At 36.8% G+C, this 14,342-nt stretch overlaps 1 protein-coding gene across 1 annotated transcript in view; it reads right to left on the reverse strand.

The window, feature by feature from the left end:
• CFAP61 (cilia and flagella associated protein 61) overlaps positions 1-14,342 on the reverse strand; it is an 85,011-nt gene that overhangs the window by 50,161 nt on the left and 20,508 nt on the right. Inside the window, exons 10-15 of the mRNA XM_065739498.1 lie at positions 12,700-12,739; positions 11,256-11,395; positions 7,352-7,478; positions 6,480-6,557; positions 5,113-5,319; positions 2,840-2,974 (exon numbers count right to left, since the gene is read on the reverse strand). Coding sequence (XP_065595570.1) covers positions 2,840-2,974; positions 5,113-5,319; positions 6,480-6,557; positions 7,352-7,478; positions 11,256-11,395; positions 12,700-12,739 — 727 coding nt within the window. The remainder of the gene's footprint in view (positions 1-2,839; positions 2,975-5,112; positions 5,320-6,479; positions 6,558-7,351; positions 7,479-11,255; positions 11,396-12,699; positions 12,740-14,342) is intronic.

The raw sequence follows: 14,342 nt of genomic DNA on the forward strand, positions 1-14,342 counted from the left end.
GGAAGGTAGTAAAGAGGGACACAAATTGATTGAGCCCCCAGGCTCCCACTGTGCACTCTCTCTATGACACTAAGCCATTAATGGCCTATAGAGATACATATGCACAAATCAAGAGCTGTGCTCAGACACCGAATGGCTGAGCTGCTGAGCCCCAAGCTGTTACTGGTGAAAAATAAATTTTGCAGCAATAAAAGGAGACAACTCAAAAAAAGGCTGGGACAAGAGGAAGGCAAAAAGCTGCAAAAGCAGTAGATGAGCAGCAGATGTTGATGGCTTGATATCAAGGGGCATCTTGAGGGTATCAAAGCAAGAATTTCATTACAATCATTTCCATCATAAGAGAGAGATACTCAAGCAATTACTTAAGGAGGGTAATCAAATGAAAATTATCTATTTCCAAAATTGATTTACATTATAATACAAAGATTGTAAATGTATATGAAAAAACTGCTACCATTGCAGAGCTAGTTAAAACAAGAATTACAATAATAATTAATCCTCCAGCTTTCAGGAACGAAGCAGGGATGGGCTAAGGATAGAAAGAAATGTTAAAACAAGCTTGGTGAGTCAGAAGAGACATGATAATGAAAGGAGTTATTTCAAGAACTTGGAATCCCTGTTTGCCCAGAAGTTTTAAGATCCCTCAAGATCCAGCTTCTAGCTACACAACAGCTTGGGAAATAGCTTGTTTAAAACCAACCTAATGAAGATGTAATGGACATTATTTCCTTTTTGCTATTTAGATGCTTGCCTCAGACAGCTTCCCACACTTCTTCCTACTCCAGCTTAATCTCCTGCCTTCTGCATTTCCTTTTTTTCTCCACACTTAAATTCCAAACTCTTCTTCATTTTTCTTTTTACCTCATTTTCTAGCCTGCTAGCATCTGTATCCACGATCAAAATTTGTCTGTTTTTCAAGGTGACAATTCTGAACCTTTTTATTTGGCAGAATTATCACATTTAACTCGTTGGTAGGATATTGTGGTTTCTGAAAAAGGGATTGGACCATTCTGTTTACAGAATGTCTGAGCAGGCCTTTTGACTGCTACGATAACACAGAGGTATGATAACTGTGCTTACTGAAAGTTGATCATACTTATTTGATAAAAATACTCGTTTTATTTACAACTTACCCACAGGATTTTGTAGGGAAGAGAAAGATTATTGATTTGCATTAGTCTTCCTTTCTGCAGTATGAAAGAGGGCAAATGCCTGATGCCTGGCTACTTGCCAGAACTTATGAAACATCCGAGATCTGAAACAGCTTCTTACTTTTCCTAACATATGCAGTCCCTCGTGGTAGGTTACCTCTTAAATTATAATGCTTTCCCAACCTATGCTGGCCAAAGGTCAATTCATTCACTCAACAGAAGAGTCAGTTCATCTTTGTATGGTTTCAAATTCTTGGTGTTTCAGAAAACTATAGGCAGCAGTACAGGACCAGCTTTATCCTCAAGTTACTGCCTAGGGATCAAGCCCAGATGTTAGTTTTGACAGAACACAGTCTGTCAAAAATACATAATTAATGCTGGCACATATGCAGAGATACTTATAGAGGGACTACCCTTTTTTTTCTTTCAAATCAACAAAACTTTATTAGTGAAAAGGTCTGCATTTTCTTAGTAGAAACTCATGAAACTTTGGAGATTTAAAACAGTTATCTTACTACCTGCAACTTTCAAGAAGTCTGTGGAAACTGGAGGTCTGTGATTTTCTAACTCCAACAAAAGCATTCCAATGAGCTCTTCCAGTAAGATGGTAACAGTGGATTTAAAAAATACAGTAGGAAGGAGTTTAAAGAAAAGGCTCAGAGAGCTTACTCTGCACAGAAGAAGAAGTAAGGATGTGCATACTGAAAAACTTCCACAAATGCAAACTCACTTCAGAGGCCTCAGCCATGTTTGAGTACCAATTGCTGCCAAATTTAGAGTTTTGGAAGTCAAAAATTACTGACTAACTGTGAAAAGGACATCACTAAAACATTATATAGAAACCTAAGTCAGCTGTCTGGAAGTTACTAGGCAGACATGAAGCTCTCTAATGATGTTTCTGTAGTAAATTACAGCTACTTACAGAGAGTATCTATCACTAATCAGGCTTTTCCTAGTATTTCAGCTTCACTACTTACCTTTATGAGGAACTGACTTCACATCGCATTTTAGTCATATAAAAATATGAGGCAGTATAGGATAAAAGTTATTAGCAAACAAAACAGTAAGACACCAACAAGTTAGAACTGCAGGAGTGCTATATGATAAATTCCTGCAATAAAAGGGGGTATCTCTTTGATACCACTTGGTAGCGAAAACAATGTGGGTTCTTCTGCTGTAAAATTATTCCTGGTATTTTTATTCATTTTTGAAAGTGTCTTATGCATTGAAGGAACGTGACTTTGGGACTGAAAACAAAAAATAAATGGATCTAAGTAATTTTTACAGAAACAGTCAGAATTGTGAAACTATTTTTTTTTACTTGGAGAGGGTGATACATAAATAAACTTATCAGGACGAGGAGATAAATAGTAACTCATGACATTTAAACTGTTTTGTGAGTTTGAACGTACCACTGTGGAAAAAATATCATTAAAACATGAGCATATATTAGTAGATAAATGGTACAGTTTAGTGATTGCTGTTTTTAGTATGTTTTAAGTTCAAGCTTAGAAAAAACAATGGCTGTACAGAAGCAAAGCTGGGATCGTAAGGGTATGGACACCATGGTCAATGTAATTAAGAAGCAACCTATCAACACGAAGTTGGTAATGCCATCCCATCTGCCAAACCCTGCATTAGCTGGCACTATGCCCCTCTGGCAGCCTGCTGCTGCTTCTGTTACCCACCTGATCCTTGGAGACCTGCTCTGATGGAGCGTTTATGCCAAGCTCTTCCAGAGGATAGACAATCTGTCGTCTTGGTCGCACGGGAACCATGTAATGAAGGGCAGATGTCAGGGAATGGGCAAAGGGATTCTGAAACTGAAAGACAGTGATCTATATTTCAGCAGAGAGAATGTCAGAACAGAGCATCACAGATGTCTGTTGTATGCCTTTGCAAATACAGAATTCTTAGCTCTGTTGGCTAAATCTGGGAGAAAAATCAGTAAATAAACAAACACACTCAGAGCAGAGGAATGAATTGCAGATAATTCCTGACACTAATGAAGATAATTATGAGTGTAATTACATTACTATCTCTGTGGGAATGACAGATAAACAAGTGGTTTGGTTTATAGGATTTTTCAGCACAAGTATTTTCCCCGGGAGGATATTTTTCTCCATAGTGATCATGAATCAGCTTGATTTGACCTCATTAAGCTATGTTATCTGCTTACTGCTAACCTTTGCTTGTTTGGCAGAGAATGGTTATGAATTTATGTAAAAATACTATACCAACTAAAATGTCAATTTAATCCAAGTGATAAATGTTAATAAACTGGCATAAACGTGAAGTGAATGAAAACCTGAATGTTAATAAGACCAGCATGGACCATAAGAAGTAGCTTTATTCCATTTATTACAGCATGACTGGCTCCATCATAACTTATGACATGAAAAGGAATAAAATATAGCAGAATTACAGGAAATAGAGAATGAGCATTAATGCAAGCTAAATTACACTGAAGTACCATTCCGTCCAGAAATATTGGGGAAAAAAAGTGTTACTTCATTGAGAACTGAGTAAAATATCATTTTTACCCACTTATTATAAAGCAGCAATAAGCTAAAGTAGCTTAAACTCTCATCTAGAAATAGACCAAATTGGAATTATTAGTAAGATTTAAGTTCTCTTCCATCCACTGCCATTAAACTGCATTTTCCTAAGTACCTCTGAAGAACCTGAGAACCTAATGCTACACAAGGACATAAGTTTCTCAAGAGAACACTGCATAAAACTCCACAAAATGCACACTGAAGAAGCAGGAAAATACACCCTCCTGAAAATGGACCCTCTCCGTCTGTCAAAATTCCTACGTTAAAAAAGGTGGCAATTTCAAAAACGTATAAGTCACCAAAGACTGAATTCACCTCAGTCACTATTTAAAAGATAGAGCTTAATCTGGCTAAGCCATGCAGACACCTCCCCAGAGCTGAAGAGGCGAGCATCTCCAGAGGGCAATTCTTCCTGTCCTAAGATCGGCAGTTACGATTGATGAACTGCCCTCTGGATGCACTGTGCTTTCTCCAGTAATTCTGGCAGGAGCTTAGGTGATCAGGCTGGGCCGGATACTAGCTGTATATGGCTATGGATATTTTTTAAATCATCTTTTATTTTGCTGCCACAAATTACTTTATTGGAAATGAATTTTCTCACATTAGGTGTTTATGGTTTTTACGTGGCCCTTGCAGAAGTACAAGTTAAATTTTCAGTAACAATGATGTGCCTAGATCCCCTGCCTTTTGATAAAAACCAGTCTGAAATACCTAAATCACCTTTGAAGTGTTCTTACAAACCAACTGGATGTGTTTTTAATATGTTCATGTTGTACTGTGCTCAATGAAATCATCCATATTTCTTCCCTGACCTCCAGTTCTTTCTGAATCTAAATAAATAGGGGTAATTCTCAAAATTTATTATGCAACTGAGAGGCTGTATGTGAGACAGCACAACTCTATTAGGTTCTGGTAATAAACTATGACAAGAAATACAAGTTGTCAAATAAAAAGGTGCTATATGTGCATCATACCTTGTCATTTTATACAATTTTGATAACTCATTTGAATTGAAAGCAATTAAAGCAAACCATTACGCTGGTCTCCTCAGCTGACAAAACAGTTTTGGTTTCCTAAGAAGAGCTTTTCTCTCTTCACAGTCTAGGTAAAGAAAGGGCCAAGGCCAAGGCCACTTCAAATTATGCTCCTCTGAATGCTTCCTGAAGATATTGAATACGTTTGGACTTGCATGTATTGCTGACAGTGCTATGGACTAAACCTACTATGCAACAGCTATGACCATGAATGCAGATTATGTGATGAAGAATAAGAAAAGAAAGTACTATTTGCTTCAGATTACCAAGAAAATTCTTTTTTTTTCCATCAGACATAGAAGCAAAAAGAACAAAGTGAGCAAAGGTGAAAATATTTAATATATAAAATAGAAATAACTTTATTCTTACCTTGCCCTCTGCATACTGTGGATAAATAGGGTAGTAAAGAGAAGATTTGTGGGCCAAGCGAAGAATCTCCTTTAGAAAGTGTTTGGTATAGTGACGAAATATTGGATTTAAGACAAAGTGGTAAAGCTCTCCATGTTCCTCTTGCTGGTAGTCACTAAAATGAATGAAGTCTTCAATGTTGTAATGTGTATGAATATACAGTATGTCCTGGAAAATAAGAATCTGTAATTAAAAATCTATATCTATGGTATTTTAGCAAGTGTCAGTGAGGTACTTTTTTTATCAATTACAGAATTAAGTAAGAACGCTGAAATGAAGTGCCATTATTCTCAACTAAAGCAGATTGACTGAACACATTTTTCTTAAAAATCTTTTCACAGTATCAAAACCTATTCTTCTATTTGCCCACCTTTATTTACACCGAATGCATGTGTGACCCCTTCCAAACAATATCTGATACAGGTTAATGGGCATTCATGAAAAAAAAAGAAAGAAAGAAAGAAAACATTTGTATTTTGTTAAGACAGAGAACCCTAGACTGTCTTCTCACAAAACATAAACCAAAAAAGAAATACTTTACAGAAAAGAACTGTGCAAGAAATGCCTTCCAAGAAATTTCCCATATTGAAGTGATAAACTGAGAATTTTGCACATCTATGCACTCAAGAAATTGCAGCATCCTTTTAACTCACAGCCCTCAGTATAATTATTTTGTAAACAGAAGCAAGTACTCCTTAGTTTAAGAAGTAAGCACTACCGCTGTTAAAAGATCTTAAATCTGTCTTTTCAACAATAGCAGAAGGCCAGTAAACAAAGAATTAAAGAATATTACTATCCAAGAATAATGTGCAACTTTTACTTCTTTTGTACTCCATTACAGCATGTGTTTTGTTTGTATGTTTTGAAGTTCAATTTATAATCACTCAAAAGCCACTGGTAGGGGAAAAGGTTAAGAAAATACATAGAAAAGGAGAGCTTCACAGTATGCTTAGCTGAACCACTCATTGACTTTGGAAATCATGGGACAAAATAAGTGATTCCTAACACCTAGAGGCAGAATGGCTTTGTACTAATGAACAAAACAGGGGATGTGGGAGGCATACTTTCATAACCCATCAAGAAACCTCTTGTAACTATCAGGATGGTTTTATTTCATTTGTGTGTCAATCGTTGTCTATGAGAATGAAAGTGATACAGTCTACATAGCAAAGGGAGAAAGAAAGCTTGCAGAAGAAATGCTTTTTACATATATTTTATTAGGTATTCTGTGGTAAGCACAGAACTCAACCTTTGGTGCTGAGGACTAATTGTTAGCATTTTCATATGGTACAGATATAAAAAATGGGGAAAATATAAATAGAATTTACCATTTCATCTCTAATGACAGAAATGCCAACTATTTGATCCAAAACTTCTGCTACAAATGCCTGTACTGGGGTCCCATCCTGCAAGGCAACAGCATCATAAGCACAGTTCCTGTTTTGTTACTGATCTTGATATTTTACCATAAATGTGTATTTCACCACATAATCACAGTTAGAATATTTTCCCAGTATATATTTATGCAGAACTCCAATTTAGCCCTTCTCCTTTACCTCAAGGTATAATGTTCAAACAGTATATAGTATATAACAGTATGTATATATATATGTATAGCAGGAATCATACTGGATTATAGCTTAGTTTAGGATCTAGCTGCTATAGCAGTGCTATACTCTCAGCCACTTATTTAGTCCTGGGTTAAGGTCAGATCTTAGAAAATAACATTAATTAATACACAGATATAGTCTTCATCAGTACTAGCATAAAGTGGATTTCCCTACAGTTGTATGCTTGGTAATGCTAATAGTATCTCATCTATGCAGCATGTTCCATCACGAAACAAAAATGCATGTTTCCTACTGTTTGATGGAGATATATCTGATTGCTTTATAGGAAGGAGAAAGAAGCCCCTATGATGTAACAAAACACACGAACATGTTCATCACGCATTCAGATGTATGTGCAAGAAAAGAATCAAGGGAAATCAGGCTGTCAGTGGCAAAAGAAATGCATCCAGCCTGCTTCTGTCTCTGTGTTTGAGGAGTCTGCAATAAAAGGGTTAATTTGTTATAGGCCATAAATTGGCTTAACCATCAAGTCAGGCTGCATACAGCTTATACCAACTGTTTAGAGAAACATAATAAATTCTAAATGTATTTATCAGTATGTATCCATTGTATTTACAGTAAATACTCACTGGATCTCTGCGAGCCAAAATAAATGTATTTAAGTCATTCAATATTCTTTCATTCAAGCTAAGTGTTTTAATGAGCATTTTGACTCCAAGTATATCACTGGTTGTTGCTCTTCTTACATTAAAAGATCTATTAACAAAAAGGAAAAAAGGTTCACCATATGAATAATTAAACACTACGCTTCCTATGTATGTGAAGATGCATCTTACACAAGCACTGAATATGTCTTTTAGAAACTGAAGTTGATTGCTATGTCTGTTGTTCCAAATGTGCATTTTATTTTTCAGTAACAGAGATCACACACCTGCTTAAAGCAACTCAAGAATGCTGCTTTAAATGCTACTAAACACTTAGTGCTTAAGCACCTACAGCTCAATCCCATACATCAAAGGATCTGTAAAAACAAAATCCATTACTACACGCTGATACACGTGGGAAAAAAATGAAAGAAAAGAAACAGAAGTAAGAAATAAAACAAGAGTAAGAAAAGAAAAAAAAATAAGCAGAGCCAATTTCATTTCCAGATATGGAACAAAGAAAGGCAGGAATATCATTGCTGCGCAAAAAAACAAATGAATAACGTTTGTGTTAGGCCTTGATTCTTCAGAGATATACGTGAGATAAATTTACATAAATAAAATGCTACTGCTAAATGTAAGAGTGTTAATTACAGTGACAGTATAAAAATCTGCAACGTATACAACCAACTACATGTTAGCTAAAGACAGGAATATTCCAGCATGTAAGTAGTTCACACAATCAGTTAGAATACATGTTCCAGCACAAAGCTTATGAAAAAAAATTACCTCAGTGAACATCTACAGCAGCTGAGAAATTATTCTGTTGTCTGTTTGTGACACTTAAGGCTTATGATATCAAGACTTATGAGTGCTGTCAAGGAACTCAATTATAAATTCATTTCCAAGAATTAAGATCTTTCAACCAGTTTATGAGAACCTGCAGTTTGTGTGGTATAACTAAACTTCTATTCCTGATCTTCTTGTTTTCAGTTTTAACTTGTATGTGCAATTCTTCAGCCAAAGTTACAATGAAGTTGATTTTGTGGAACACGGTTCTAACGAATGTAAGTGCCAGCTACTTCAAAATAATAGTTACCAAATATGGGATATGTAATGGGAAATTTCACAGCTCAATTTCATCAAATGCTTTCAACTCAACTATTTGAGTGCTCAAAAATATACATTTGATTACTAAATTCTACAAGAAACCCTGCATCTGGCATCCAAACAACAATCTAATCCTCAATTTCTAAGTGAGCTTTGGCTCAGTTTCCACACTTCTTAAGACATTTCCATGGACAGTTAATTACGAGATCAAACAAGTGATGTGGAGGAAGGCCAGCAAGACCAATAGTCTGGTTAACTCTGCAGCCCATAAGCATTCCATCTTCCTGACACTCTATTGTGCCCATCAGTTTGAGTTCTTCTCCCCATGTGTCCAAGAGAAAGCAATTGGACCAATAATGAAGTACATTCCTAGTGTTAGAAAAAAAAAACAGAGTATGCAAATAATGTAAACAGTTTAAAATAAATAAATGGATAGTTAAACCAACCAGATCCATTGTGAGTATGAGAGTGGGAAGGACTCTACAAGGCCTGGGTTCATTCTTCTTCCAGCAAAGAATTAACTCACTTCAGATGCCCAGTTCTTTTGACTGCCCAGAAGCCAGGACACTGTTATTATTATTATGCCTTTTAGTGAAAATTGAAGGAAAGTACCCATTAAGCAGTTCAGCCTATGCCTTCTCATCTGTTATTTTTTCTCCTTCACTGTTAAGTAGCAGACCTATACTTCCATTTGCTGCACTCTTGCTTTTTGTGTACTTAACACTTTTTCTTACTCCTTTTCCAACCTTTGCTAATCAGTATCTCATTTTGTGCCAGTGCCTCTTCTGATTTTGCCCTTTCATGTCTTCCGATTCCCACCTTCCTACCCCTGTTTTTCTTTTAATCCATTTTATGTGATGTCCTTTTCACTCACATGCCTTTTGAAAGCTCTTGGTGCAAGTACAATATATTGATCTTTTACTTTTTCATATTTTTTTTCTAAGCGAGTTATCTGCCGTTGTGCTCTGAGTTGTGCATAGAAATTTTCTAAAAGCTTCACCTAGTTTCTTATACATCTTTTCCGAAGGCTATTTTTTCCTCCTTTCCAGCACAGCTGCAAAGGGTCTGGAAAATGCAAGTAATAACCCTATTTTGTTGCCACAGAAAGGCTGGGGCATTGCTTGGAATATGCGCAATTCAATCAGAATTTTCAGGTCTTTTAAAAACCTTGGTAACAAGTTTAATTTTTTTCAGAATCGCAAAAGGATTCATGACTACCAATCCTACTGCTGTATTACTGAACAGCTGTGACTGAGATTAACAGGAATTACTCCAGTGGCTTTATCTTTGGCCAGCTGGATTCTTACATAATACACAGAAGCTCAATTCCATCCCATGGTAAAAAGCTTCTGCGTAGGTCCAAGAGTAGCTGGCCAGTTCCTGCACAAGCTATTTGTATACCATCAATGGTGATTAAGTATGCAATCAAAATGGGAGTATTTCTCTGAAATCAAGTAGTATTTAGCTACATCAATAAGAAACAAAAGGGAAAATCTCTAACTGTGCCAAAAATGTAAGATCGCTGTTTGAGCCAGCCTGTCATACAAAGCATTGGGAAACTTATATGCAGTGTAACAAGAATCATAACGAGAGAGGTTCTGTATCCCAGTTTGCCACTATTTCAGACTGTGGAAACATACAGAGTACCACAGAACTTGAAAGAAATGAAATACATAATTCAACACACAAAAAAAACAAAACAGTCAACAAACATTAGAGATAACTTAGGTAAAATAGATACTAAATAATGAGGTAAGGTGTGTGTGCATGTTCCAGATATGCATTACTGCAGATCTCTCTTGCAAGAGAGCTACATCATGCTTCCAAGAATTAAATCTACACCTGGCTTTCAAATATTAATGTTATTCAAACTGATCCAAGTCCAAAGGGTCAAACAGTGCACTGCATTTCTCTGCTGGCCTTGTGAGGTAGCTTGGATAAGATACACAAATTTTAAATGAATCCTCTTGATTTTTTTTTCTTCTATAAAGTCAACAACAGAAATGCTGGCAGTCAGAAGACCACTTGCTTTTACATTTTTAATTACCTTGTTTTTTTTGTTAATTAAATGTCACTAATTACTTTATTTTACTGAAAATATAGTAGTATTTCTACATTGCTGTTTATACACCTATGTGGAGGTAGAGCTGCATCTCAGTAGGCTTAGAATTCACTCCAGAACAAGAAGTGAGACAGTTGCAGTAATTCTGCTAAAGACTAACTGCTCCAGGCACAGTCTTGTACTATTCAACTATATTGTTTTGGGTCTCAGACTACCATTTTTGCAACATGTTGCACTGTTGTATGGGAGCTGTAGAATCAGGTCCTGAAACACTGATGGATCACCTGAGGGGAGCACTGAGTCAGCTGCAGGAGCACAGGTGAAGGCAATGCACCTGTGTGACCAGAAGGGGTGGAGTCTGGCTCCATCTCTCCCAGACACCATTTAAGGGCTGACCACCACTGGGGAGGGTTCTCTTGTTGAAGATTCATCCCCTGTGGAGTTCTAGGAGCATCCTGACTATCAGTAACAGGTGAGTCTTTCCTAATTTACTGTTTGTCTTTATGCCACATGGATAAGCCACACAAAGTATACCGTTCACCTTCATTAATTTGTGTGGGTACTATTCTTTCGGGGGTATTCACCCTACACACTGTACCACGCACATACAACAAAGCAAACGAGAATATGCATCTGGTGCTACCTTGGATGATGCAAGTATATCACATAAAAATGATTCAGAGTACTTCATTTGTTGTTGTGAGGCATGTGACTCACTTGAGCAATCCCGCACAGTGGAACATGTAAAGGTCATGATCGAGCTGGGAAGTACAGGAAGGGGCAACTCGAACAAAACTCTGGATCAGGTAGAACTCTGGTACACAACGTGGCACAAGTATGATACAGAAGTGTTTGTCCTGAAAACATATGCAGAGAATATAGTCTCAGTGATCTCAATGTCAGCTTTACACAAAAGCTTCTGACTACAGGGTTATAGAGAAAATAAACTGAGTAAACTGGCATTCCCTAAAGGTCATTCTCCCCATTCTTCTTTTCTTCCTCAGTAGAAACGTTACTTCTATGCCCACACCTTTAGAGCTAACCTATTTTCCTAGCGAGGTTCTTTTTCTACCCTGTTATTCAGTTGCACTGGAGTTTTAATGCAATGTATGTTTCTCAGGGATCTTCTGCACACTTGCAGCTAAGTGAGACCATCAACCAGGGAAGCATGCCCTAAAATCCCCTACAAAAAGTCAGTGTGCAAGCACAGATTGACCTTGCATTTATTAGTTTTATGCTGTGCAAGTTTGTATGTATACTCTGATGTCCAGTTTGTCCTGAATTTAGCATTTCTGGTATGTATATGTTACAGGGTACATATAAATCACAAACACACACTGTATTTGCAGACAATTTAAGGATGTTGTGTGGTTAACTTTTCTTAATGTGTCTGATGATTTTATTGTGACATTTTGTTTCAAGAAACTGCAGCTGGCAGGTATATTGTTGGATGGATAAACTACTACGAGATTTGAGATTTTTTGTGTTCACTTTCTTTGGGAAGTTTCTTTGCAAGTGAGAAGCATTTTTGAACATGCTGATAGCTAGGGCCACTTCTGCATCAGTGATAAGCTGTCTCTAAAGGATGCTACTGTGCCTTAATTTGTAGTGGGAATTTACAATACTGCAGTGTGCATTAAGAATGTCTTAGAAAATATACTTCGTTGTCTCAGATATAGACTGATTACATACAGTTAATGTGAAATTGCTACTGCACTGCTAATTCAGAATCTTCTTTGCCTCACATTAGCTTTAACTTAAACAGCCCTGGTTTAGAATACAGGCAAATAACAGATTTCATTGAAAGTGCTGTTTCCTAGAATTTAACTCCATCTCCTGTAATATAGTTTCCTTGAATTTACTTTTGATTTAGGTACTATCTTGATCTATACACTGTATTACAGAATGAACCATTTGCTCTCTAAATTTGCATTTCTAAAAACAAAAATAAATCCCTGTGAATCATACCTACAAAACTTAAACAAAGAACTTAGGCACACCATACATAAAGCACAGAAGCAGCAAAGAAGAGAAGTCAGAGTCCTTTGGGTAACAGCACAGGAGAGCAATCCGTAGTGTACTCCTGTGAGTCACTGACTACATTATTGCCCCTCCATGCACAAACATGCAAGCAAACTTTAAAACTTTAAGGTATACGTACTGGAAAAAGCTTGAAAACATAATGCAAAAAATCCAGTGATCTGTAACCAAGAGTAAACATAGTTAAAGTGTGTAACAAGCAGATCCTGAATATTTCAACATTTACTTCCTCATAAATGTAAGAAATAGTTAATTTCTTTCAACTTCTCACCTACTGGTTTAGAGCACTTCCACTCTCCATTCCATGGTGACAGTGAAGTGACATTTGGGATTTGAAAAACACAAGAAATCTAGCAAATTAATCTTGACTCTCCTATGTGTAAGGATCCCAAAGAGCTCTAAACTTATGAAATAGATTTATAATGAAGCTTTATGAAATGTTGTTCCATAATACAAAATGTGACTTCTGAAGATATTCTATATGCATATCTGTTACCTAAAAATACTGGTAAAACCTCTCCCTATCAGATCTGTAACTAAAATAACTAAGTCCCCTTTAATTTCTACAGCAATGTTTTCACTGGATGGAAGGAAAAATAATTTTTAATTAAAATATTTGTGATTGAAGAATTTGAATAGTGAAAATATACAAAATACTGATTGGATTGGGGTATCTTATGAGGGCTGCTCCAGAAGTAATGCCTCTACTTTATGTTGATCCATGACAGCAGAGGTGGGTATTGGTGGTATGGCAGTAGAGACTGAACCTTCCCGTTAGCATTCCATTACATTTTGTTGTCATGCAACAGATGGTAGCCGAGGGGCAGTCTGACAAAATGGCATCTGACACAGAAGTGTGTATGAAGCCAAGGTATGTTGCTGAATTCCTTGATGCAGGAAAAAAAAAAAAAGCACTCATTGACCCTTACTGAACATTTATAGAGAGCAACCAGCGGAGGTGAGCACAGTGAGGTGTTGTCTCTTGGCAGTGGTGACAGCAGTGTGAAAGACAAGCCATGCTTCAGATAGCCATGCCCAGCTGTCACCTCTGCATGTGCAGATTTTAATGGGTAAGGCATGCAAGCTTTTGTTCATTGCTGGTGAAAATGCACAGCTAATGGTGGTGTGACTACACTGAAAAATCATGCTTTGTAGCTGAGAACTTGATCTAATAGTGATCAAATAGTGTAACTGTGTCATTTGTATGTGTTGCAGTCTCCGTGGAAATTAATGAGACATTACTTTTGGAATGGACAGCATATATATAATACATAATTATGACTAGTTAAGCAAACAGATACATAGAGGAAAGGGGAAAGAAAAAACTAAAGCAATGTCTGCTTTTATTTTCTGGTATCCAGCAACTTCTTGGCATCAAGGAACTCTAGAATGGAAGTAGGAGAATTTTCAAGGAGTTAAAAAGTTATCAAATATCTGTAGGTAGAAACTAGTAGTTCAGTTCCTTAATGTTTCACTTTATAAGTACTAGCAAACCACATAACTGCCCTAGATGTAAGAGACATTTAGCAACTTTACTGGCTAACACAAATTCCTCAGCAGTATACTTCCCTCAAGGGCTAAGATAGAATGGTACCTACATTGCAGCTAAATTACTATTTCTGGATCCAGGCTAGGTATTGTCAGCAGTAACATATTCTGTGATACAGTCAGGATTACTTCATGTCATCCTCTCAGATATATTTGCTTTTCTAGTGGCCAGATTCTTTTACAAACAGGTGGATCAGGATAGTGCAAGCTAGGGAA

The sequence above is a fragment of the Cyrtonyx montezumae genome, unplaced genomic scaffold, assembly GCF_038088225.1.
Source record: "Cyrtonyx montezumae isolate F1298 unplaced genomic scaffold, pur_monq_1.0 scaffold_24, whole genome shotgun sequence".
Lineage (NCBI taxonomy): Eukaryota > Metazoa > Chordata > Aves > Galliformes > Odontophoridae > Cyrtonyx > Cyrtonyx montezumae.